At 39.6% G+C, this 26,859-nt stretch overlaps 4 protein-coding genes across 6 annotated transcripts; 2 read left to right on the top strand and 2 right to left on the bottom strand.

The window, feature by feature from the left end:
- On the top strand, nt 1-2,820 carry LOC136240437 (AP-1 complex subunit sigma-2-like). Its single transcript, XM_066031422.1, has 6 exons — nt 1-130; nt 192-370; nt 415-523; nt 2,168-2,203; nt 2,264-2,365; nt 2,671-2,820. Exons 1-6 carry the CDS (start codon nt 128-130, stop codon nt 2,725-2,727), a joined length of 486 nt encoding a protein of 161 aa, XP_065887494.1. The 5' UTR covers nt 1-127; the 3' UTR covers nt 2,728-2,820.
- On the bottom strand, nt 2,762-9,088 carry LOC136240409 (arf-GAP domain and FG repeat-containing protein 1-like). 2 transcript variants are annotated; one of them, XM_066031387.1, is made up of 7 exons: nt 8,868-9,088; nt 8,666-8,759; nt 6,171-6,395; nt 5,471-5,714; nt 4,686-4,733; nt 3,084-4,633; nt 2,762-3,030 (listed from the first exon to the last, which is right to left on the bottom strand). In XM_066031387.1, exons 1-7 carry the CDS (start codon nt 9,035-9,037, stop codon nt 2,986-2,988), a joined length of 2,376 nt encoding a protein of 791 aa, XP_065887459.1. In that variant the 5' UTR covers nt 9,038-9,088; the 3' UTR covers nt 2,762-2,985. The 2 variants fall into 2 exon arrangements, with proteins under 2 accessions (XP_065887459.1, XP_065887460.1); XM_066031388.1 differs by having other exon boundaries at nt 5,471-5,711.
- On the top strand, nt 9,069-21,708 carry LOC136240408 (rho guanine nucleotide exchange factor 7-like). Of its 2 annotated transcripts, XM_066031386.1 has the most exons (24): nt 9,070-9,280; nt 9,331-9,414; nt 9,542-9,626; nt 9,676-9,728; nt 9,919-10,059; nt 10,478-10,562; nt 10,863-10,987; nt 11,237-11,280; nt 12,276-12,371; nt 14,386-14,440; nt 14,498-14,565; nt 15,179-15,257; nt 17,104-17,163; nt 17,366-17,425; nt 17,565-17,645; nt 17,863-17,925; nt 18,420-18,506; nt 18,871-19,035; nt 19,146-19,343; nt 19,395-19,473; nt 19,531-19,584; nt 20,135-20,233; nt 21,473-21,494; nt 21,552-21,708. In XM_066031386.1, exons 1-24 carry the CDS (start codon nt 9,083-9,085, stop codon nt 21,649-21,651), a joined length of 2,181 nt encoding a protein of 726 aa, XP_065887458.1. In that variant the 5' UTR covers nt 9,070-9,082; the 3' UTR covers nt 21,652-21,708. The 2 variants fall into 2 exon arrangements, with proteins under 2 accessions (XP_065887457.1, XP_065887458.1); XM_066031385.1 differs by lacking the exons at nt 21,473-21,494; nt 21,552-21,708 and adding an exon at nt 20,472-21,330 and having other exon boundaries at nt 9,069-9,280.
- LOC136240440 (UDP-glucuronic acid decarboxylase 1-like) lies at nt 21,649-26,727 on the bottom strand. The gene is made up of 18 exons (XM_066031425.1): nt 26,611-26,727; nt 26,484-26,566; nt 26,388-26,431; nt 26,282-26,335; nt 24,710-24,833; nt 24,205-24,257; nt 24,095-24,156; nt 23,639-23,743; nt 23,523-23,582; nt 23,461-23,468; nt 23,294-23,407; nt 23,184-23,250; nt 22,881-22,933; nt 22,785-22,828; nt 22,390-22,450; nt 22,083-22,140; nt 21,928-22,031; nt 21,649-21,875 (listed from the first exon to the last, which is right to left on the bottom strand). Exons 1-18 carry the CDS (start codon nt 26,684-26,686, stop codon nt 21,762-21,764), a joined length of 1,284 nt encoding a protein of 427 aa, XP_065887497.1. The 5' UTR covers nt 26,687-26,727; the 3' UTR covers nt 21,649-21,761.
- Between the last annotated feature and the right edge of the window lie 132 nt (nt 26,728-26,859).

The raw sequence follows: 26,859 nt of genomic DNA, 5'->3' as shown, positions 1-26,859 counted from the left end.
AAAACATCTTCGTGACTTTCAACCGATCCACTTGCAGCATAATCTACCTATGTATGCTTGTAGCTAACCACGTGACTTGTATGTAGTTGAGGCGCTTAATAGTGTGGTGCTTAATTATTCAAGCAAAATGGTACGTTTTTTCATCTTTCTTGAGCGTTCTTGTCATTACCATGTGTCATAATTCCTTACAGATTCAATACATGTTATTGTTTAGCCGACAAGGCAAGGTGAGGCTACAGAAATGGTATTCACCACTTTCGATGAAGGAAAAGAAGAAGATAATGCGTGAACTTATCGCTATGATATTATCGCGAAAGTCTAAAATGTGTAACTTCTTAGAATACAGGGAAACCAAAGTTGTTTACAAAAGGTGAGTATTCTAATAATTTCGTGTGATGAAAAATCTCGCCCCAGATACGCAAGTCTGTACTTCTGCTGCGCAGTTGAACCTTCTGACAATGAACTACTTTCATTAGAAGTGATTCATCGTTATGTGGAGCTGTTGGACAAGTACTTTGGCAGTGTGAGTTGTAATTGTAATTGTAATTGTAATTTTTAAGCAGGGAGTCCACTCAGTAAAACTGATTTTCAGTGGAGCCCTGAACAAACATACAATAGACACATACAATAACTAATAATATACAAAAAAAACAAAAACAAACATACATACACAACTAAGGATACATAGACAAAATTACACAGGAATTAAGAATTAAGATAATAATTACGAAATGACGACAAAGTGGCAGCCCCAGTAACAGTGGACTTAAGGTTGTTCCATAAAACAGTTCCTCGGTAGAAAAAAGTTCGTTTGCCATAGTTGGTAAACACTCTAGGAACAAATAAACGTTTAACATTACGACTAAGATGACCAGTAACATCCTTCGAAAACTGAAATATATCATGTAAATAAGGAGGAGAAATTCGATGTAAAGATTTAAAAATCTGAATAGCCGTATGAAAACGGCGACGTTCAGTCAATGTAAATTGAAACTTGGAACTGAAAGATGACGGCAGCTTATGCATGCCGTCATGGATGCATAAGCAGTTGAGTTGGATGGCATGGAAGTCTTAAATGGCAGCAGTCTTAAATGGCAGCAGTTAAATGGCAGCAGTTGAGTTGGATGGCATGGAAGTCTTAACATGGTCTAGATATTATCGTTCTTGTTCAATGGCATTACTACATTCTACTAGTTAACCAGGTGTACGCCCACAGTGAAGGCCGGCTGTGGGTGTGCGCCTGGTTTACTGAAATTGATTTCCAAAAAGTGTGTGTTTGTCTTTCCATATCCACATGAGCAAAACTTTGTTCACTAAAAACAGCCTAAACTTAAACTTAGGCTCTACAGGTAGTATCAAACAGCCAAAAAGCAACACATCTGGCCTCCTAGGTTACTGGATATAATGAATTCCTTCAAGTTGAAAGGGGGTGTGCCTGTACACATACACGAATGAAAATTAAGAGTAGCTTTGAGGCTTTGCCTGGAGAATTTGTGTAGGAAAGTGTTATGGACTATATAAAACAGTTAAGAAGATACTTTTGTGCTTTACTAGTGGGTCAAAGTGGTTTGAGGTACACTTCCTTAGCAGTGCATAGCAACATAATTACAGAATTATGAAAATTTAATGAATTACAGTTGATAATTAGCAACAAAGCAAAAACCCAAAATAAATATAGTTTAGTCATTAATTCCAGTTAGGTTAGTTTGGTGCATGGCGCCTGGTTTTTAGAAGTAGCATAACATCAACTTGTTATAATTCAAATTGGAAGCTTTATTGAGTCTTTCGTATAATGACACATGACACAGTACTTTTTACTTCAGTGTTGGAAGGTATCCAGAAACCTACATGGTATTAATGTTCAAACGTCGTTATAGTGAGGTTGATCACAGAACCCTCACAAACCTTTTTTCAGCCATCCCAACTTTACCTAGCTAGCAAGGAAGTACTACATTATCTATGTACTTCCAACCAATGGTTTTCTAATATCAACACCAGGTACCATGTTTGGTTACCTGCAACTACACACACGTCAAAACATCATAAGGGTATGATGTGTGATCAATCTCTTTGTATGTTGTTGGATTGGAGAGTTCAAAATAGCATATAGGAAGTGCTTATTGTTGTTCAAGCATGTATTAAACTAGTATTTCATGTTCATCCACAGGTTTGTGAATTAGACATCATATTCAATTTTGAGAAGGTAAGTTACGCAAGTGATGACACACAAGTATAGGATCGAGTCATGTATGTGTCACACCAGGCATATTACATGCTTGATGAGCTGCTAATCGGTGGAGAGATTTGTGAGACGAGTAAGAAAAACGTACTGAAGGCAATAGCTGCCCAGGATATGCTGCAAGAGGTAAGGATAGTACTACACAAGTGACTGAGCTCAGTTGCTTACATTGTTTTCTTTCAAAGGCCATATCATGGGTTGACGAAACCTCTATAACAAATGCTAATGTCAATAAGACTAAAATTTTGGTCCCAACAGGCTGGCTGTAGAGGAAAATGTTTGTACACTAATATAGGATTAGGCTGAAACAAATGCGTCTACAAAATCTTTTTTTCACTAAGAAATTTCAAAATTCCATTACTCAAAGATACTTAATGGGTGACTATATAGGGGTGTAATGCGAAGACATGTTTTTTTTTCATTTGTTTTAGGAGACGGAAAATCCTCGTGCATCAATGTCTCTCTTGGAGGAAATGGGACTAGCATAATATTAGAAAATTATATGTTTATATGCACAAGACATTTTATTGTATTGTTGTAATAAATTATTTGTAACTAAAAAGAAATATGTAGTAAATAAATTATATAACACTTCTATCTCAACATCTTAGGATGATACACACCATGCACAATTCAACAAGTACAGTACAAGACAAAATAGTAAACATGTTTGTGTGCATATTGAAAAATGCTTTATCAAATTTAGTCTATATCAAGTGTGTGTACTGCCCCCCTAGAGTGGTAAATTACAAGAAAGGATTGTTGGAAGATCCTTTGTTACTACTTGATGCCTGGAGGGATAACAAACATGGTGACATGATCGGACACAAATACATTAACTCACTGAGAAGGGATTTGAAGATGTACTTAAATTACTTGTCGTATCACTTTGCTGCCAGTTGCCGAAGTCAGATTTAACATTTGGCTGGGTACCCCAATTTCCAACTATTATTGAATTTTTGCTATCTTTCTTCTGTAAAGGGGGCATGGTCTGATTGCCCCAATTAAAGCCTCCCATGGATTGCTGCGGCTGTGTGTTCGAGTTCTGTTGCCATGTGCCAAATGACTGTGCTCCTTGCTGTGGCTGTTGGTTGGACATTGCAAACATTTGTTGTTGTTGTTGAGTCGGTTGACTAAAAGACTGCTGAACATTAGGCTGAGCTCCGAACATGTTCTGTTGTCCCATGAACATTTGATTTTGTTGAGGGTAGCCGGCAGGGCCACCACCTCCAAACATTTGATTTTGCTGTGGTGCTGCCATTCCAAAAGTTTGTTGTTGCTGCTGTTGAGGCATGCCCCACCCACCAGCTTGCTGCACGGTTGAGCCACTCCCACCCCAACCTTGCTGCTGCATCATATTGCCACCACCAGATGGGCCTGTATTCCAATTCATTTGGGTGGATGATTGTGGCACAGGAGGAGCAGCACTAGACTGAGGTGTATTCCAACTAAACTGTGCAGTCGACTGAGGTGCTGGGGCAGTGATACCAGAACTCCATCCAGCAGAATTAGTTGAAGAAGTTGAAGCACTAGCGGTAGTTGTTGTAATTGGTTTGGCAACATTACTACTCCAACCAAGCTGTACACTAGATGTTGTTGTAGTTGTTGTCGCAGATGATTTCGATGCATTAAAAGACGGGCTAGCTCCTCCAAACATATTGCTACTAGGTTGTTGTTGTTGTTGCTGCTGCTGCTGCTGCTGCCATTGTTGAGGTTTTTGTTGCTGTTGCCATTGTTGAGGTTTCTGTTGCTGAGACCACTGTTGGTTCGGCTGAGACTGCTGCGGTTGAGACCACTGTTGGGTTGGCTGAGTCTGCCATTGGCCTCCTTGTGGAGGGTAAGCCCCTACCTGTGGGGGATAAGTGCCTCCTTGTGGTGGGTAAGCCCCTCCTTGAAATTGACCAGCCATCGGATTAAACATGCCTTGCTGTTGTTGCTGGGGATAGCCCCCACCTACACCCAAACCAGCTTGACCCTGGAATTGGGCATTACCAAAGCCTCCTTGTGGCTGCTGACGGTTACCAAAGCCTCCCTGAGACTGTTGAGGGTTAGAGAAAGCATTTGATTGTGGTTGGCCCCATCTACCCTGCTGTTGAGGAAACTGGCCAAATCCTTGTTGTTGTTGTTGTTGTTGCTGCTGCATACCTCCAGCCATCATGAATGGATTTGGCTGACCTTGTATGCTCGGTTGAGCTCCTCCTCCTCCTCCAAAAGGATTGCTGCTTGAGCTGCCCCAGCTCTCATTAGAGTTCTCTTTGCTAATTGGAGCATCTTTCAATGTCACTTCCTTAATAGCTACATCAAGTTGAGCTAGAGCAGAATATTTGTCAAGACCAGTTTTAGATGGGCCAGCTGGGGCCGTGACACCACCCTGTAGTGTCACACCAGCTAAATCTGATAACCACAATCAATAATAACAATAATATCATCATGTACAAGTACTGACCACTCTTAGCAGCTGCTGGTTGTGATGATGTGAATGCTCCAAACTCTTCTACAATAAATGAAAGTAAACATGCAACAACTAAACTTCCAACAAAAACACCTGATGACTATATCACTATCCCACCAAATAGAAAAGAACTATAGCACACTACTACATAATAATCCAGTTTGCCACCAGCTATTCATACAGCAGACACAGGTTTAACCAGTTTAGTGTATTCACACACCACTGACTGGCCAGTATGTCCTACTGGGCAGGAAACACTTTGCCATTCAGTAATGAATAATAACAAGGTATCATACCTTCACAGGTGCTAGCCTGCTGGGATAGTTATAACCACTGTGAAAATTTGTGAACTAAAGTTTTGGTTTGAAAGCACTTCCACTGGGTCACTCATTATTTTCAGCATTACCAGATCATAATGCCACCCATACAGAGGGTTGTGTGTGGTGTGCATATTGCTATGAAATTTGCAAATCAAAGCTTTGTTCGCAAATTTCTACAGGAAGACTGAAAATATTCTTACATTATAAAGTTTTACTAAACAAAGCTTAAAGTTTTCTTTCATATTGGAACAGCTAGTACACAAAGGAATAAAAAATACCTGCTGTATGCAGCAAGACCCTTTGTTGGTCATACCTACCAAAATACACGAAACATCAACTGTCAATTATAGCTAGGAGATTTTGAAATTTCTGCTACAAAAGTTTTGGACCACAATTACAAACATAAGTGCCCTGACAATATATTACATGCAAGTCTTATTATGCTCCATTATAACATACCTGATTGTTGTCCAGGGATAAGAGGGGTTCCCCCTGGGGGAAGAACTGACACTGCACCAGGTGGTAGCTTCTTCTGCAGAGTAGGACTGGGGCCAAATGGGTCATCATTGGAGCTGCCAAAAGGATCAACTGGCTGTTTAACTGGTGCGATTTCGGCTGACACTTTTGTACTGCTAGTACTGGCAGAGAGGTTACTTTGTGACGTGCTCTGGGTAGGACGTGGCCTTGCTTCTAGTGATGGCTGCTAAACAATTGATCAGACTGTGTAACTTCCAAGTAACCACATAAATAATGATATATACTGGTGGGAACATGTTAGACCCCTGAAATCATGACACCTCACTAATAAGACACTTCACCATGCCCTAAAGAGATACTGTAGGTTTACTGATTTCAGGGACCACCTACACATGATCAGTAAACAATGAGAAACTATTCAGATCATGGACAAGTGTCTTAAACAATGTGGAGTACATCTCTATGGGAACTTCATAGTATTACAATATCACAAAGCACAGACTGTTTTGAAATTATGGGAGATCACATACATAGAAGCTTTCAGTTCTGCCAAGCTGCTACCCTTTTCAAGCTGTAAATGTGAATTAACACAACTATATGTCACTGACCCTCCTTAAAACTTAACCACTTTCCCACTGTCTACTACACAACATACAAGAAACAAATATTCACAACTGCTAACCCTTTGTGGAGATGATTTAGTGAATTCTGGAGGTTTACTGATCGATATAGCTGAAGGTTCCTTCTGTGCAGCTGTCTCTGGTTGTGTTCTAACTGGTGTGTCACTGTACCATGTCTTCTTCTCATATTTCTCTCTCATGTGCTGCACTAATTGAGCATCATCTTTATAATCCGGCTCATGATCTTTCTTGGGGTCCCACTTGGCCAGCCATTTTGACTTGCACAGCTGAAAAAGGTTAGTATTTAACAAGTGTGCCTACCTGTCTAATTTATCAAACCCTAATTAGACAGGTCATATTGTATAGAATCTTGTTACATTTGGGGATTTCTATGCTTAGACAGGTCACCTTACTACACACACACACCACACAAACATATTTCTTTTAACCCTAAAAACTTTATGGGAAATGCATGTTTACACAATATGGGTATGCATGGTGACACTAGGTGGAGTAACTTTATTCTCATAGCCTACAACTACACATTGACCAAGTTTGTTCACTGGAGAAGGTTAAATGAACACTGTAACTACAGCAGCTTACTTGTACCATGTTTCAAAATTCTAGCCACGTGTTTATTCACGCGAGTCATATATGGCCTGATAGAAAATTTAATGGTGAATCAAACGAACTTGTTGCAAGGTGATAGGAGCAACCACCATCGAGTTATGCATCATTTTGCAAAGGGTTTGCATGTTTAGTTACCAAAAAGTTACATACACGGCGGCTAGTATTGGTTTTACCATTTAGCACTAGGGTAAAACCCTTGGCATCACTTTAATCCTTAGCTTGTTACATCACAAGTAGAATGACGTAAATTGCATAGCCAAAGGACAGATGCTTTGAAATTTACAGTGCTTTGTGCAAGGCATGTGTATTCATTAAGTTTAAATCCAGTTTTTTGGATTGTGTGGGTTAAGGGAAGGTTAAACAATAATTATAAGGACACCATACATGATCATATCTGGAAAACAACGTCATTGATTATTCACTATAGACAAAAAGCTATAACAGTACTTAGTTGGCTGGCCATGTAGTGACTTATACAAGTAGTGATGGAACTTTGGCCAACCTAAGTATGGCTATACAGCTCTGTGAAGTTGTGTATTGTCAACTTTTTTTTTTTGTCCTAATACTTATCTGTGCTGTCTTCTGTTTTTAAGACAATCGTTTGTCTGTTCCACCCATTACTGTCATCTAAACCATGGGAAACTTGGCTATACAGTGGATGATCCAGAAGGTAAGGAATTAATGTACGAAAAATTGATACACATACTTTGACAAGCTATAAACTTCAACCAGCAATAAGCAGGGTAATGACAGCATACACAGTTTCTCCCAGAGACATGGGACTTCTCTTAACAAACTCCCCAAATTAAGAAAACATCTCCATATAAAGACAAAGGTTTTGGTCCCAACAGGTCTGGCTCCATATGATCTCACCTCTGAAAGAGGAAAACCTCTATATTACAGCAAAAATAGACTATATTTTGGATGGTTCAAAAGTGTACGTTATAGAGAGGTTCCAGTGTTCTGCTTTTATGTAATCTCACCTCCAAATAAAGGACACCCTTTGTAAGTAAAAACTAAGTGGTCCTAAAGTGTAGTCTACAACTCCAATTAGGAGGACAGTCACACACACACACACACACACACACACACACACACACACACACACACACACACACACACACACACACACACACACACACACACACACACACACACACACACACACACACACACACACACACACACACACACACACACACACACTACACGTGATTACACAATCAAACATTGTGATGGGTGGCAAGCAATGTGTTGTGCTTTAAGGGTCCTGGTAAACACATATAATCTGCTCTTTAGATTAATGTGTTGAATTAGTATTTTTTTCTGTGAAATTACAATTTGAATAATGATGTATGGCCAACTTCCTCTGAACCTCAGCAATAAACTGAATAAAGGGTATCCATTTACGCCAATAACAGTTACTAGACAGCATGTTTTTGAGACAAAAATCAATGGCACTCATGTGAGAAAATGAAACTCCTTCACGATTGTGCAAAATTAAAAGAAAATCTATGGAAATTTTGCTATGCTGAGTGAGTTGCTCAATAGTACTAGCCTATTCAAGAGTGGGAATAAACAGGACTGGGTTAACTCTGCGGTACAACCCAACGAGGAACGAGAGTTTTCATCAGTGTTCTTTGGCTTGTAACTCTCACGCATTCACGAAGATAACCTGTGATTATAGGGAAACGGATACCCTCTATAAAACAAACCCATATCTCAGTGAAACACACAGCAAAGTACAGCAATGTATACAAACACAGGCCAAGTAGTTTAAACAGACACAATATTGCTTGGGTCAGCAACATAAACATTGTTATACAATAGGGGACAAAGTGCATACAAGGATGTGGACATAACCTTTTCATTTTGTTACAAGAAACCATAAGAGTTACTACAAATCGATGCAGTGTAACATACTGACCTCATTTCCACCGGACTTGAGTAACGCAATTTCTGTGTCAGTGAACGTCGTCATCGAGATTGACTTCACACGGTGCGGGGGATTTAGTCCACGCCTGTATAAATTATTAACATAATCCCGGTGACAAAAAGAACACCGCACGCCATAAACTAAGTGTTAGATCTTATTGTGGCATCGTAACTATTTAAAAATCGCTCCTTACAAATGGCCACTGCATGAAGTACACACGAACGCCAAGGTTGTCATGTCCGCGTAGGTCGGCCCTCGCTGTTGACATTCCATGCATCTTTTGTTCTGTGGCTGAGAAGCAATCTCGCGAAGTGTCTGGAGACTTCTCTCCTCCTGTTTCTTCCTTATCTGCGAGGCAGACATCTTCACAGATCACGCGCCGACCAGCTGTATCACGTGCTGCACACAATGAGTTTGCTCACGTGGGAAGCCAGCAGTGTCGAAGTTGAAGATAAGATGTCGAGCGTGGAAGAAATTCACGACTGGCTAAATGCGTTAGGTCTCTTGCCTGAACACGACGTGGATGCCGTATTAGGGAACCTACTCAAGGATGGAATCAGTCTTTGTAGGCTAGTTAACCGACTAAAGCCAGGAACTGTTACGAATGTGAGTCAAGTTTCGCAAATTTGTTTGTTTAAACGTGCAACGCGTTTCAGATAAGCACTGGATATCTTCCCGAGAACGCGTTACACAATGTTGAGAAGTTCCTTCAAGCTTGCAAGGTCCTGGGAATAAAGGAGGTAAGATTTAATTGATACACTGGGAAGTCTTGTAGAGCATTGTCGTGTAATAAATAACGTTGAGTGATGCTAAAGGCTTCATAACCCTGCCACTTTGTAAACCTTGGATAATTGGATCTTTTGACAGTCTTTCAACCCATCGGATTTGCTAGAGATGAGAGATTTTGATAGAGTGCTCAACACACTTCAGGGACTGTTCCAATATTCATCTCGTGAGTAATGCTGTAATGTTGTTTATTGATATTAATAGTTTCCTTTTAGAAATAGGACTTGGAAGGAATTTCACCAGGCATCGAAAGAGTTCTTCAGCAAGTGTAAGCTAGACATCCTTATGTGCTAGAACCTGTTAATGAGGACAGTTGGGAACACCTACATATTCCAGACACTTAGTTAAGGTCCCCTTGGTACATATATTGATCTGGACACCTTTATTATCAGGGAACTTTCAATTTATCCATGTTATACAGATTTCAATGTATGTAAACCAGCTAACTTTTCATCTAGCCCCCACCCATATCTTTCACGGCACCCTTGGCTGATGACGTCACACAGGCACAGCACGTTGTCAGGGCATTGTATAATTTCAAAGGCACAGGAGATGATGAACTGTCATTTCAAAAAGGAGACCTGATCATGGTGATAAAGGTGTGTACACATCATTTTATGGCTTGGGATTGTGTGTACTGTATAGTGTGGGCTTGGTGTCTGATCATGAATTGGTATCTGTGTAATGTTGTATGTGATGTTTTGTGACACGTGTGTAGTGTGTGTGTAGTGTGTGTGTGTGTTAGATCTTCATCAAGGACACGACTCAAGCAAGGGGCAAAAATAAGGTTTTATGAATGGAAGGGAGAGGTGATCTAGCTAGGGGAGGCCTTGGGACATGTGTATTTTGGACTTTGCTTCTGGTGCATGCATTCTCATGTAAGAGAATGACCAGAAGTAATTACATTAGTTGGTGTATCTGAGACTTTCATTTAGAATTTGCTTAAATTTAAAGGAGTTTGTATGTGTGATCTATTTGTGTGTGTTCTGATGTCACATGTGGTTAATACACTAATAGGTTGTGGATGGTGGTTGGTGGGAAGGAGTAATCGAGGACAGAGTGGGATGGTTTCCAGGCAATCATGTTGAAGAAGTAGCACCTGGTATGTGGATGTGTTGTGCAGTGTATGTACATCATGTGTAGGGTTGTGTGCATCCAGGGCACATGTGTGCATCCAGATTAAGGAGGACCAGAAATTAATTGGGCATTCAGTTGCCAAACTGGCTTTTTCCAGGTTCCCCACATAGCGTCATACAGGTTACTAGTACTGGATTTGTCTGCACTTTAGTGCACAGGCTATCCTAGGTGGTCAGCTATGAGCTTTGTTTTTGTATATAGTGTGTACAATTGTGCTCTGTAAGGTAATGTGTGATGGTCATAATTGTTTCCTTGTCTTCTCCAGAGGAGAACAGTTTTAAGGAGTCAAAGAAGTTAGCCATTAACAAGAGGGACAGTGTTTTGAGATATCATGACCTCGTTGTTCAAGATATTATCGACTCTGAGAGAACCTATGTCCTTGAAATGATGGTAAACTACTTCTCATTGTCACCATTTTAGTGGTTGTTTTGTTGGCTTTCTTCGTATGTGATTTTGGCTTTGTGGAGATACTTTTCTCAATTGCTTGTCACAATTAACAATTAGTTATTCAAATATTTTGTGTTATGCATACTTTGTGTGTAGTTTGGTTGTCAAGGAGGGTAGCTGATGAATATGATAACAATGACCACCTGCTATTGGTTATCCTTTATGAGGAGGTACTTTCTGTCCTTTTTTTAGATGTTGCTCTCAGCATATTTGACACCCTTAAAGACAGCTGATGTGTAAGTGACTTTCAGTGTAACTGTTGTGTAATGATATATGGATTACATTCCCTTTGTAACATATACACTTGTACTTACTGTAATGTCTTTGCAGTGAGGAGTTTATTATTACAAGCATTGTTGGAAAGAATTGAGGGGTTTTAGTTAGATACCTACCACAGAATCGTTCCTGGGGTGTGTGATTGTTGTACCTCAATCACTGGTTTAAACCACTGCATGTCTGGTTGTGTTCTGTATATATGAATCAAGCTTGTGGCTTGAAAATATTTCCGCTAGATGCTTATGCCCACAAGTGAATGGCAGTGTCTTATCACAGCAAAACATTTGGTTCTTGCACACATGCAGTGTGCTCCTATCAGAAGCACTGCAAGTGTGTAGTGTGCAGTTACACCATAGTAAGGCTTCTCTGCGCTGTATAGCCTGTCATGGGCGTGACCACCTTGATGATTTGTTGAGAACTCTTTTTAGAGCATGGTGCTTTTGGAGTGAGGCCTCTCTTAACATACTCCTCGAATTAAAGACTCAACAAAAAAAGTCTCCACAATTTGGGAAGAAGGTTTGGTCTCGTCATGTCTGACTCCATATTACCTCTGAAAGAGGTAAACTCTTCATTGTAGCAAAATTGGTGACACTTCTGGGTTCCAAAGTGTCTGTTATAGAGAAGTAACTACCTGCCTACAGTGCCAAGAAGTTTTGACTGAATGATGACCAGGTTACAGCACACTGTATGTGTGCAAACGGAATTGCGTGCATTTTGTATTCATCAAATTCAAATCAAAATTTCAATGCTGGGATCTTCTTATCCAAATGTGGGGCAGGCAAATGGATAATTTTAGCCAGAAGATATTTGGTTAACTTGATAGTCAGGACTCTGTATGTTTAGTTGTCATGTGTACTGGCTACTTATACTAACAAAGTCACTACCAATATTGTACTAGTGTAGAACATTGTGTTGTGACCCTTCCTCGCTTGTTGTTAACGTACTGTTGTTACAGGATAACAACTGATGATGTATTCCACTTGACTGGTAACCTGCCAGCAGTAGCAGCCACCCATGAGAGGTTCTTTAAGCGACTTGAAGAATTGGTGAAGTGAGTGAAGAACTACTATGTGTTACCATAATTGTCTTTAGTACCATCAAACAATTTTGCACAATTGCTTGAAGGGGGGGGGGCAAAAAAGCATCATTGTGTAGTGTTGATCTCCATGTTACATGAAGTACATGTTGAATGTTGCTCTGTACTAGCTATATGTGAGATACTTTGTGTGGTCTAGTTGTGTGTTGACACATACATGGGGTGGTTCCTAGCTGAAAACATTCACTACAATAGGTCCTGGACAACCCGTTTGCACTCCTTTACGAGTGATTCGGCAGGAAATTTGTGGATTTGTCAACTTGGTTGATTTTGTGATTTTCATTTCATATTTCAATGCTGATGATTTGCCTTTTCTTTCATTGTTGTTTTCTGTTGAATAGTCTTCACCAAGTTTATGAACTCTTGTTGGTACTGGTACAGTAACTCCTCCATCATGGGGGCTAGCAGGGAAGCCTAGTAATGGAGGGAAACCCAGTTAGCATCTTTTCCAGTATATCATCAGAGTCCATATCACAGTTATATTAATCATCACTTTATTGTGAGCTGTTAGCAGCTAGTAGTGGCATGACAACTAAACAGTTGTATGGTTTACTTCATGGGAACATATTATCATGATTATAATTTAGTGATTGTCACATGTTACATATGTATAGTTCTGTAGTGAATGATAGAGTAGAAGTTAGCAGCTTCCTTTCTAGTATTTATTCTCTCTTACTGTAATTAATTTAGCTGCACTGTGACAAATGTTCAAGAGATTTGAAGGCTATTGTCTTACTGAGCTAGTGAATCACCTGAGACTGAGCGAGAAGATATAACATGGACATTATACTCCTTCACGGGTAGATTACAGTATGCCTGATTTTTTTCAGCGATGCAGTTATAGTTTTTAAGTGATATGCTCTGCCTTCTGTTATTGGTTCCCAGAAGTGATTGTCCTCGAACTTAAAGCCATGCTCTTTACTGGTTTGAGCACGCACCTTTGTGACAATTGACTATGTTCTGTGGAAAGGAAGCTGTTTAGATTGTATGCAATTATTACACTAACTACTCTCCCCTCTCATTTCATTAATATGGTAACTTCTCTACTTGATAAATCCCAAAACGTGTCATTTGTGTACAAAGTGTTCCTAATATAGTGTATGTGGCCACCTGCTTACTAAGGTCACCTGTCTAAACCAGCCAATTTTGATAAAATGAGAACCTTTGTGGCGATTGTTCGTTGTCTGAAGAACAAAAGAAGTGGCCTTGTGTGTTGTGCATGATGGGATGAAGTACACACTCAAAAGTTGAATGGCTTATCATGTGATTTTCATCTGAAAGCATTTTAATATCAATTTTTATTAGTCAAGTATTTCAACAGTTGTGAGTATACAAAGGCAAATACTTACTGTAATTTTAGTAAGTGAAATAGTAAAGAAATGTGTACCATATACTTCACTTGTTTTATATTACAACATGCCTTACTGACCAAGGAATACCTTATCCGTTCTAGTGTGTGTTTTAGCTCTAGCCAAGTGTGTTATTGGCTAACAATTTTGGTACTTATAATGCCACAATCAATGTGGGTATGTGTCCGTGTGGGTATACCTGTGCAAGTTATTATTTGTAGTGTGTGTAGTAAAGTGTGTGGGACATCACTGCCAAGTGGTTAGAGCACCGGCCTGATAATCATGTAGTTTCAGATTAGATACTCGGTGTCGCCCAGTTGTTGTTATTGTTGGTTGTTACCAAAGAAACACTACTAATCTACCTGGCTGTTGGAATGGGACCTGGTGTAAATTAAGGGAGTGGAAGCTCAGGTGTGGCCGCTCCTTCGACATGATACAACCTCTTTGGGGTCCAAACCTGGATTTTCCCACTCGGACATAAAGCCCTGAGTAATGCATGGATGGCCCAGTGTTTAACTTTGTGTTATTGTGTGCATATGTGTGTGTGTGTGCATATGTGTGGTGTATAGTGCACATGAGCTCACATGATCAGTACACACATGGTAGTCGTCTCACTACAGGTTACCTGCTGAAGATCAGACAATTGCTCGGTTGTTCATGGATGTATCCAGTGAGGTATGTTGTCCTGTGATTGGCTACATCATAGCGTACACCACATGACCTTCCCCACAGATGGAACAGTTGTACACAGCTTACTGTATGAACCACCCGAGAGCTGTTGCCATCTTAACAGATAACTCGTAAGTAATAGATCTGTGAATCTGTATTAGTGTGATTGTTATGAAACTTTTTGGATTTGTAGTTTATTTATCGGACTTCACCATGCTTGATAGGTATTTCTACTATAATCCTAAGCAAATTGCCTGAAGTATTAAGACTGTTTTTTCTTGCCTTGACCAATTCTATATCTTGCGTTATCTTTGCTGAGTGGTGAAGGACCCTTAGTCCTGCTGTATGATACGTTCCTTCTTAAGGAATGGACTATTGGAGAGGATTGCCAAGATAGTCAGAACATACTGTATTGAATATTTACATCCTGATTGTAATCCTTTTTACCTGTATAAGATGTGACATATGGCATGTCATGACTTACATGACATCTTAAACTAACAATGGTGTTAGTAAAGTAAACACTAAAACTTTAACCGAGCTTAAAAACACAAAGATCAAATAACCATCAGTAAATCTATCCTCAAAAAAATTATGGAAGATAACTACAGCGTGACTTATACTAAAATTATCAATTAATATACAAAGTTAAAGTTCTGTACTAAAACAACACATGCATGCAATTGTTCATTGATGTTTCAACGCTTTTGGTAGTTCGCTATGATTGGTTCCTTTTCCCCACAGTGACAAGATATCGGCATATATGGAGTCTAAAGGTGCATCGATTCCAGGCATGTTGGTGCTGACACAGAACCTCAGCAAGGTGAGCATTATATTGAGTGTCATTTGTTGAGTATCCAGTGTCAGAAGAGATTGGTCAGTGTAGTGTTAATAGTGTTCAAGAATTAGTCTCACCTTGCTGGTCCACTGCTTTACTTTTGTGTGTGGACAGGAACCCTTCCACACACAAAAGAAGGGAGGTGGTCTGGCTATGCACAAAACTATTCAAGAACATACCCAGAAATATGTATGGTTGGTATGGCACACATAACTTTTCCATTAAGTCAAGGGGATAATGATAGTGCGATTGGACTCTCCCGACTGCTTTATTAGAATACTTTGACTAGGCAAGTTGGTAGATCATTATCCGGTAAAACTTTTGTTTGTTGTTACCGTTTTATAACTGTTTAGACTTGTTTGTCTGCGAAGGAAAAGTATGGTTGCTATGGTTGGAAGGCTATAGCAGGCTGTGTCAATCAAATCGACCACCCACATAATTAGTTGATCGCCCTTTGCAAAGAGTCTGAAATCCCACTAAAAACACTGCTTGAGAAACTGGCTTAGCTGTTTTATAGCTACTTGGCTTCCTTTTTTCCACGAAAGGGGTTAATGCCAATAACCTTGTCGACTCGGCTGCCCACGGTAACTATTATTATTATTACAAATGCAGTGTACACACAAACTTTAGGTAATCTTCTACTCCTCCCTGTTCTGATATCGGTTATATCGGCAAGTATCGGTAAATGTGAAAAAAGTAATGCTAGAGACAAAATCCCTGCTTTAAATGGTTTTGAACAAAATTAATAACATGCCAAAATAGGGATTTTCCCACATAGATAATAATACCATCATTCATATAATATTATCTTGTTTCACTATACTTCTTATCACTGGTACCTTGCTGCATTTTAATTTATTTTTAATACACTACTGACTGCTGCATCTTTACTGTCACATGTTTATTACCATCTTACTGATTGATTGTGGGTTTCAGTTAATTGGCTAATTATTTCTAGCTAATATCGACAGTTGCCGATTATCGGTGCGATGCTATCACATGGTCGTGTAGTAATACCATCATAATCACACTCTCTCTTAGTATTGTAAGGTAATGTACAAGTTTAGATGTGTACTCCCCTATATGTAGGAGAAATTTTGCGTATCCTTCTACAAAATTTCTCCTACATAATAGAGCAGTGCCTGTGCTAAAGTAGCCTTTATATTATAAGAGATATTTTGCATAGGGTACACAAGATTTCTCCAATGTATAGGGGGAGTGTGAATCTAGTGTAATATTATCTTTACCCATACAGTAGTGTAAGAGCTTCAAATAATTTTATGGCATCATACACTCCTCTAAGGAAAGCAAAATTTACAATCTCAATATAGCTTATTGCAAGAAGATGACAATTGGTAGAGGTGTAGATAGAAGGTAAATGCAAGGTGCAGATGAACCCCAAAGGGCACATGCTACAGATGCTGGTCATGCTGGCAGACAAGCCAAAAATTAGGTTTGGGTTTTTGAATTTTTTTTTTCTGAAACAGTTTTTTTTGCTTTCAGCACCAGATTTGGTGTTAAAAAGACTCTTACTTTTCATCAAGGATATTGTTTCTATGCATATGCTGCCAGCAACTGCTGCCTTGGTTACCTCAATAGTGGTTGTGAGTGGTTGTGCTACCATTGAGTATCCTCACACTAGGAAAGCTTGTTAAGGTGGGGCTTGTGAGTGGATGATTCTAACATGATGACGTACTTTACAAAATGACACATTTTTGTATATCATAATAAGAGTCACAACTTAACTCCTCTTGGCATTATGGAAGTACAATTAAAGGATTCATTTGTGTGCAATAGCGGTAATATGAAATATTTGTTTCTTTTGTTTCAGCCAATAAGAAGACTGGAAAAGTATCCTGCTTTATTAGTGGAGTTACAGCGACACACCCAGGTATGGATCATGTGATCCAGCGACATCATTATATTGTATGGGTGTGATGACATGCTTTGTTCCTGCTGAGGTTTTAGTCAATGATATTCACTTGTATTCATACTGTCTGACCCATACTATTGTGTTTACATGTTCTGTGACATGTCGACATGATGTTTTCTGTTTCCATCAACAATATGTTCATACAGGTATTTCTTTACAGGATTCTCATAAAGATAAAGGCAATGTTGAAAAGGCGATTAACTTTTATGGTGCTTTGTTGGTAAGTGTAGTGTCCTCTTGTGTGATTGTACGTATCTATTTCGCGCCCTGTATTGCCTCTGTTACTCCCTGTATGTGTTACCATTGTGCATGTCACCATTACCCTCTGTGTGTCATCATTACCCTATTTTCATCCACAGACAAGCACCCAAGAGGCAAGAAAGAAGAAGGAAGCTGAATATGAGATGTTATCTAACCCTGTGAAGGGATATGCTGGGAAGGTGTGTGTTGCTAGAGTATGTATGCAGTGGAATTAAACTTTCAAATTAAGGATCCAGTAGATTCATAATAAGGAAAAACATTTTGGTCCGGCTTCATACAGTTTTACCTCTGAAAGAGGGCCTCTTTTATTGTAGCAAAATTTCAATTTGTACTAGAATTTAGTGTGTCTTGTATTAGAGTATGTTGGGTTATCTTGTGTGTTCATATATTGTGTAGTGTCTGATGGAACTAGGGGAGTGTAGTTGTGTTGTGACTGGCTCTGAAGTCATCTCAGCTGAGGTGAGAACTATTACATGCACGCTTGTTTGTGTGTGTCTTTCTTGTGCCTGAGCTTGCGTTAGTCTTGTATGACCAGACTGCTTTGTTTTGTGTTTGCTGCAACTTACTAACTCGGCGGATGGTGTCATTGCTGCTAGGGTAGTTCTAAATGTGCAGAAAGGGAACATTCCTCACACACAACACAAACACACACAACACACATACAATCTGCAAAACTTTGTGTGAGCATCAACCTTCAATGTCCCAGTTTTGATGCCTGCTTGCCGTTGTTGTTTCCTGAGCAAGAAACTTCTCCTGGGTCTACTCAGCTGTTGTTAACTAGGAGCATATACCAACTGGGTGAAGTTCATGCAAGGGTTCACCTTGCATCTTACAGCTTCCTCTGAGGTAGTCCTACCTCCAGAGGATTTGCACACAGTTGTGTTTCTATTTTGTGTGACCACAAACACATATACAAGCTTCTTTGTGTCTGTCATAATCAGTTTTTGTTTCAGACAATTGATGAACGTTTCTACCTCGTGTTCCCTGGAGTATTGGTGATCCTGGCTGTAGGCCAGAGTTTGAGTGGATATGAGTTACAGGTTAGTACTGTGTGTGTTATATATGTGTAGTGTGCGTGCGTGCGTGTGTATGTACGTGCAGTGTGTGCGTACAGCACGTATGTGTGTTGTGTATAGTGTGTCATGGGTCCGGTGTCCACACCTTCACCTGTGAGACATGATTCATGATACTAGCTCAACACTGACTCATAGCACTTGAGTAATGTTCAAATGTCTCTGGGTAGGTATGGCTATACTATATAAGGCTTTGCTTGCTTTGGTTTTACTTTGTATATATGTAATTATGTGCTTGCGTTGTGTCCATGTTACTAGTTGCAGTCCCTTTCAGGCTGCATGACAAGCTCATCACCATGTCACTATTATCAGTTGTTTTTCTTGACTCTAGTACAAGTTCACACTGGATACTATTACAATGAAGAAGGCACAAGATGAAGAGAACTTTGTGAATGCTATTGAGATCATCTACTCCGGAAACAAGTGCATCCAAACCTCCATTAATTCACTGAAGGACATGAACCTTCTTCTTCAAACCATTGCAGCTAACGGAAAGGTGAGAGATTTATGGATAAGAATGTTGTGAATTGTGCCTGAAATCGTTTTTTTTTTTTTTTTTTTGTGGGGTAGAAGGGGCTTGTCTTATCTATTTATATTATGGTTTAGGCTGTGGACATGTCAAAGGTGACGTTACCCATGACAACAGTGTCCAGTCCACCAAGGGTCACCAGTGGTAGTGTGTCACACTATGCGTCACATCGGCGGCTCAGCAGCAATCCAGTGCAGCGGCAGCGTTTCTGGGGCTTCAAGTCATTGCGTCCTGCCCCGCCTCTCAACTCTGCACAGATCCTGCAACTGAGAGAGGTGTGGCTCTACCACCATAGACTGTATTGTGTTATTGTGTGCTGCTCACAGCAAGAAAGAGAGAAGGACACGAGGAGCTCAGTGAAATCTCATAAAGCTGCTTTTATCAATGTTGCAACCCCCTTTAAACGTATGTGTGCATCCTTTGTGTGTATAACCAGTGTGATAATCACTCACTGTGATATAGGTCGTTCTAAAGTTGAGGAAGTGCATGTTCCTGTGACAGCTAGCATTGAGAGAGGTGGGTAGCTAAGGTGTACTTCATGACCTCATTAATAAGACCACATCATTATAGTGACCATGTTAAGTAGGTCCCAAACATAGCTAAGGTGTACTTCATGACCTCACTACCTCATTTTGTGACCATAAGTCCCAAACTTAATTATAGTAAAAGTGTACCATAATTTGTGTGAAAAGGGAAGGGGTCTTATAATCTTTCCAATTGCTGGTACTTGGCAATCCATAACTTGACTTGTGAGTATGGTACCAGCCTGAAATTTGGTCACTTTACACTCCTAACACAGCACTATTTCTGGATGTAATTAAGACAATAGGTTAAACACATGATGAGTCATAACTCATCAAAGTTGGAAATTTGGAAAGGCTATAAGGTCCCTTTTTGCAGATCTGGTCACATTTTTGCATCACATTGGTACCCTTATTATATCCATTCAGAAAGTTAGAGATGTGTGCTAAGTAATGCTGGCTAGAGCATTTGTTTTACTGTGCAACTACTCAATGCTTGTACGTAGCTCTAGTAAAGTCCTAAGTTTAAATGTTTAATTTTATAGTGGCACCTGACTCGGTGCAAGCTACCAGTGGAGGGGACACTGCCGTGCTGAGAGTGATAGAGGCATACTGCCTCGGATCAAGGATGAAACAAGCAGCCAGTGAGTGCTTAATGACGAGTACATGTGTCTTATAACTAGACATGGTCTGTGCCTGATAAATGGACAGCATACAGATAATTTTTGTACTTTTCAAAAACAGAACTTTTTTTCATTACATTTTTGTAAGTTAGCAAAAAGTGATGGAGAGACAACAGAGACATTTGCTGCTCCATGTTATCAGGAGCCGACCACCATTGCACTACTCCAGTATGTTAACGTTGAACATTGTTTGTCATAGTGTTGGACCAACCAGTAGCTGCTGGTACTATCATTCCTATAAGGCATATACCTTCAGCTCCAGCCTCGTACACATTACCAAGACACGCATCAACTTCACAGTTGGAGCATAAATTAAGTTCACCAAAGAATAAGCGACGGTTTAGTTTTATGCCAAGCAGGAAGGAACCATCTCAGTCAATATTGAGGTCACCTTTGCGTCGTTCATTGCGAGAGATGTCACTGCGGAAGAAACAGCAAAGTGGATCACTGCCAGATTTTTCATCGTTCAACATGAGCAAGAACAAGAACGCAAACTGTAACCATAGCAAGACAACAGATACTAAGAATACATTTGGTGGTGGTGTTGTTTCAAGAATACCGCCACCAAATCAGCATCAGTTAAGTGACCTGAATTCTAATAATAGCAACAATAATGACATAATACCTGCTAATAATGATGACAATATTACCGAAGAAGATAATGACTTGGCACACACAATGTCAGAGGTCTCCTTTACATCGTCTGTTAGTGAAGAAGTTACACCAAAGGTTCGAAATAGAAGTTCATCTGACTCTGTAAATCTAAAACTGAAGACGTCACATCTAAGCCAGGGGAAGCCAGCCCTGCGAGACTCTGATGAAGATTTAGACCAGAAACAGTTGCCATCACTTATTGCCAAGGGGCTCTGCTTTGGCAGTTACACGTTTCACAAGAAATAATTTTGTACATTACTAACAATGCAATTCTAAGACTTTGTGTTTCACAATTCTACAATCACTTCATTGTAATATATAGTTGTGTAGATATATTTTACTGTATTTTTACATTTTTCTGTACACAGATTATTGTAATATTTCATATTGTATATTATACTGTGTGTGTGAAGTGTCACCATGTGGGGTAAAATTTGGCGGATTAAAGTTGCTTGCACCAAAAGTATTTTTTGTTTGCTGCAAACTAGAATCACAACCTTTCTTAAAATGTTATGTTGTATATAAATGTGTATCAATTTTTGTTAGGTGCTGAAGACGGAGCATTAAAGTAATGGAGGTTTACGTGAGCCAGTAACTGTTAACCAATAGCATGTGTTACTTGTAGGATGATCTCAAGCTCCATGAAAATGGATGACAATCAAAACAGTGCCCGAGAAGCTCAGCCGAGGAAGAAGCCGTCGCAGAGTCGATTCAGCATGATATAACAGTTTCCTTGATTTTAATTACAAATAAGTTATTTATAGTTTTCTATCACAACTCGAGATACAAGACATTAAAAATATAGTCCCTCCTAGAGGTGCTTGTAGTTGTTTCCTTATATTCGTATGGGTTGGACGGAAATATCAGAAACATTTTGTGAACGTCTTGCTACTTCTAGTTCATTTCTAAAATACTCCACAGTTCTTCGGATTCCTTCTTTAAGAGGTACCTATTGGGACATCCAATACACTCATTGGCGGAGTTATTCATTAAATTCCCACCATGGGTTTCCATCTTAGATGTTCCCATGCTTTGCTGATGTCTGGTTTTCTCTTACGAGGATCATCTTGTACAGGAGGAAGATGAACAATCTGTGATGAGCCACCTAATGGTCCACTGTTTGTAGTTATTCCATTAGAAAGTACTGGCAACTCACCAACTTCTTTCTTTATCATTTCAGCAAACTCATAAATTGTATGTTCTTCCGGATTACCCTGGATAAGTGTCACATGTAAGTATATAGTAAAAATTCAGTCAACATGTTCATTAGTCTGTAGTGTATGGCATGTTGCTGAAGGATCAAACCACTGGAATTTTTTTTGGTCTAAAGATTCTGACCATAGTTTGAGGTCCTGCCTTTACATTAATGCGTATGGTGTGTAGTGTGATCTACCACAATGGATTTATTCACCTCCAAAAACACATTTACAAGATGACTACAACAGGTTAAGGTACACACCCACCAAATTGACTGGTGAAGATACGTTGCTATTCATCAACTTGATCAAGCCTTGGACCAGATCACTACAGTGATACAACATTAAAACCGTTCACAGATGAGGGGAGGTTGGTCTTGTGTCCAACAATGCAACTGACTGATGGGTACAGCTTACTTAGCTAAAACTGAAAGTGAAGATTCTTGGATGTGTCTACAAAGTTATGGGCTGGGACATGATCGTAAAAAGGTTACCTGTCCATACCAACTAACTCAAATGTATACAAAGTGATATACCTAATGTAGCCATTTGTTTATTGAGGTCAAGAATTTTATTTGTCCCAAATTTTTCAGTGTTTGGTATTAGTATTAACAAAATGAGCATCACGACACATGACCAACTCCTTGCCTGGTAGTACTAACCTAACGTACATGAATGACCTGGTCTGGAAACCTGTACCGAATAGCTACAGGGTGATCACACAGTGATATGGTATTATCATGTTAATATGACTCAACTGTGAGGTGCTGATTCTGTAGTGCTTGAATGATGAAGTTGCTGACCACTCTACCTGTGGAATACAGAGATTGTGAATAATGACACACACAGCGCCCACAGAGGCTGCATAATCACATACCCCTTGATAATCAGGACATTTGTCTACGGTCCCATTTGTATTAGTATACACACATTGAGACCCCTGAAATTGGGTCACCTTGCTAATAAGGACATCTATGATGGTCCACAAGGTATCCAGTGCCCACATCACATAGGTTCCATTCACAGTTAAGTTACCACTGTCCACACCACACACAACATACCATCATTAAAGTGCATTCTGGGGCCGAATGTGTTAAAGATTCTTGCCACTCTCACGTCAACATTGTCCTATTAGAAGACACCATCACAATAGGCACCCACGGCTACTAACCTGGTTGGCATACGTATAGCTCATAGTCTCAGCAACTCTCTTGCCTTCATCATAACATGCTCGTGGACCGATAGGATTAACATGACCCCAGTAAGACTCCACCTGAGGGTGAACCTACAAACAACAACTACACCACTACAGCAAGTAGCAATGGCAGCTGCCCCCACCTCTGGATCTGTAACAGATACACCTTGTAATATTTTAATAACAAAAATCAACACTTTCTTACCTCCATAGACTTCTGAGGTTGATGCAAGTAAGAACCTTGCCTTCACACGTTTAGCTAGTCCTAAGGACACGAGGTACACATCAGACAAGGGGTAATACATTGAGGTGCACACTTACCCAATAGGTTTAGTGTACCCAGTGCATTAGTCTTCAGTGTCTTCACAGGATTGTACATATAGTGTTTGGGTGAGGCAGGAGATGCAAGATGATATATTTGATCCACTGTATGAGTGAGGACACAGATGACTATATACACATACAGATGTATACATCCGGGATACTTGTGTATCACTTAGGTACTACAGTTGATGCAGGCAAATCCTCCTGGGGTAACAATATAACTGTGCCATGTCTCACGCATAAAGTTGAGTTCCACAATGAACTCAACACCACAAAGTGAGACAGACAGACAGATTTACTTCCCAATTTACACCAGGCCCACATTGCACTGTTGGGTAGAATGGAACAACAAAGTTTATTACTCAAGGAAACAACAAAGTATCATTGAGCATCCAACATATAACTACCAAACTGAAGAAGCTCTACCACTTACTACAACACACACTATATTACCCTCTATCATCAAAGGAGTCACCACATCATGATTTAGTAGTTCAAAATTCTCATGACCGATCCTGCAACAATAGGTTAGCAGTGATTTTGATCTGTATGGGGAGGCTAACCAGTGTTCCACGTTTCTTTTGCGTCCTGTAAAGAAGTTGTCCACAACAGTAACCTGTTAATGAAGCAAACATAATCTTAAGTGCTCACACACACACACACACACACACGCACGCACGCACGCACACACAATACTGAAAGTGAAAAAGAAAACAGAAAAGCCCACTCTCTTAATGTTTACAATTTCACATTCTGCAATGTTTATCATCCACTGTAAACCCAATCACATTTACTGGAATACTAAAGGACCACAGTGCCAAACAAAGTCACTATTAAATATTTGATGTTACACCAGTAGTATTGCCTGGGTAACACAATAGTGTTATGTCTGACTATGGCTTCATAGCTATGGTGCTAGGAATACTGCTATAACAGACTACTGTAGGATCACTCACAAACTTTTATATTTAAAACACTATTTACTCTGAGTACAAGTTTATTAAACTCTTCATTGACTGCATCAGCTTGTGTGAGGCTTATAGATAGCAATACACTGTTATGACATACCTCATGACCATCTCTCATTAAAGTGTCCACAAGATGAGAACCAACAAAACCTGCTCCACCAGTAACTAATATTCTCTTCCGATCAGACTCGGTCAGAAACACCACAGGTGGATATTGTTTCGGTCTACACATGACACAAAATCAGGATTATGACTTGATATTTGTGTGGGAGAGAGTATCTAACTGTACCCAATACAAAAACACTGTGGAAAGTTCACCTTTGATCCACTTAAAAGCTTACTGGTGACAGATAAGGTCAGCCTTTATTCTGAGAACAGACTACTGAGGTGTTAATGTGTTTTTTGAATGTATTCCAGTAAGATACTCTACTCCATCACTTCTTCTACACAACTACAACCTTACACAGCACTAGGAACATGTTTGGGTACCATTAATAGCAAGAGGCCAGAAACATGATGCTCAATTTGTCTAGGTCTAGTAATCATTACATATACAAATTTCCTTTCTTGTAGAAACAGAGATGTGACCAGATAGTGACTTGATACAACTTTTGTGCACTAGGTCTATCAATTTTAGGGGATTGCTGATTAATAGCAAAGTCTGTGAGAATGGGAAAAGTGTGCATTTGCTTGACAAGCCTTAAACTCAGTTATAAACCCTGGCATCTCTGTGTATTATCCATTCTCGCTTCTTTAACAGGCCTTTGCTATTCATCAACACTAATCAATCATGGCAAAAGTTATAGATCAAGCTACACAGTGGATAGGAGACAGACCCTTTTCTTCGTACTCACACAAAAGAAGTCTATCTGGAAATAGAGACTATCTCAGCCCAGGATTTAACATGTTCAGTTTCACTATAGGACACCTTAACTCGAAAGATTGTTTAGGCTCCTAGGCTAGTGGTAGACACATCATACACGCTCTGCCTTCTGTAATCATCCTCCAGTGACCAGTAAACAATAAGTAAATAATAGTGCCTGTGTGTTTGCATCTAGAACACTCAATTTCTTAAAACGCAATCTAAACAAATGTTCAAAACAAGTTAAAGAATTGGTTTATCTAACAATGATGAGATCATAAAGTATGCATCTGCTATCTGGGCCACGTTGGAGATATTTCAGAGTTGGAGAAAGTGCAATGAAGAGCAGCATGCTGGGTGTTGAATGACTATGGCAGATTTAGTTTGGTTTCTCTAATGTTGGATCAGCTGAAATGGCCTACATTACAAGTTCGTTGGAAATTATCTAGGTTACAAATATTGCATAAGATACTCTACCAACAGTTATCACTCCAAATTCCTCATTATTACTTACCAAAAACACGACCAACAAGACAATACCATCAACTTCACTATCTTACCTACCTCATCCACCACAGCATACCAAAACAGCTATTTCTCAAGAACAATAAATGACTGGAACATGCTACCAATCGAAATTGCAGATACTGATCTATTTATGACTAGACTCCAATCATATTATTGTAACTAATGTACTGTGTTTATGTGATTCCTGAGCACACCAGCAGGGCTGACTGCTCAGTAAACAATAATAATAATAACGTATGTACCTTGATGTATGCCAACTACCCAATGATAATAGGTCAATACCTCATGGGTCCCTTCTTGGCTTGCTGTATCTGAGCTCGCTGTTGTCTGTCTAAACTACATCATAAGAAACGTCACGTGAATCTTACGCTATGAATAAGTTACGTACAGAAGTTCTAAATGTTTCAAACGGTCCTCCAGTGGCCCCAAATCCTACGCATTTATTAGAAATACAACAATATAATACGGGGAATAGTGCTCTTACCCGGTTCGTGTGGGATTTTATATATTTTTCTACGAGTCCATGTATATCTTGGTTATTGGAATTGGTCCGGAGTAATGCTAGCACTGTTACACGAGGGTATTCGTTGTATTAACGTCGCTTGACTCACCCAAAACTACAAGTACAGCAGCGGCTAATCCTAATAACAGACCGTATGACGATTTTCGTAATCGTATTAGCCTCATGTTATAGAAGGGATTAATTGGAGTAATAAAAGCGAAGATATCCGGAGTATTGCCAGAATAAAAAATATATACATTATGTCAGCACACAACAAACCTCGTGACAACCTACTCATTTGCTGTATAATGCAATGTGAATGACAAAAAGGACAGAGAGAAAAAGATGGACATTTTCA

The sequence above is a fragment of the Dysidea avara genome, chromosome 12 (genome assembly GCF_963678975.1).
Source record: "Dysidea avara chromosome 12, odDysAvar1.4, whole genome shotgun sequence".
NCBI classification, from domain to species: Eukaryota; Metazoa; Porifera; class Demospongiae; order Dictyoceratida; family Dysideidae; genus Dysidea; species Dysidea avara.
The sequence above is the reverse complement of the archived record's forward strand: the minus strand, read 5'-3'. Positions and strand labels throughout refer to the sequence as shown.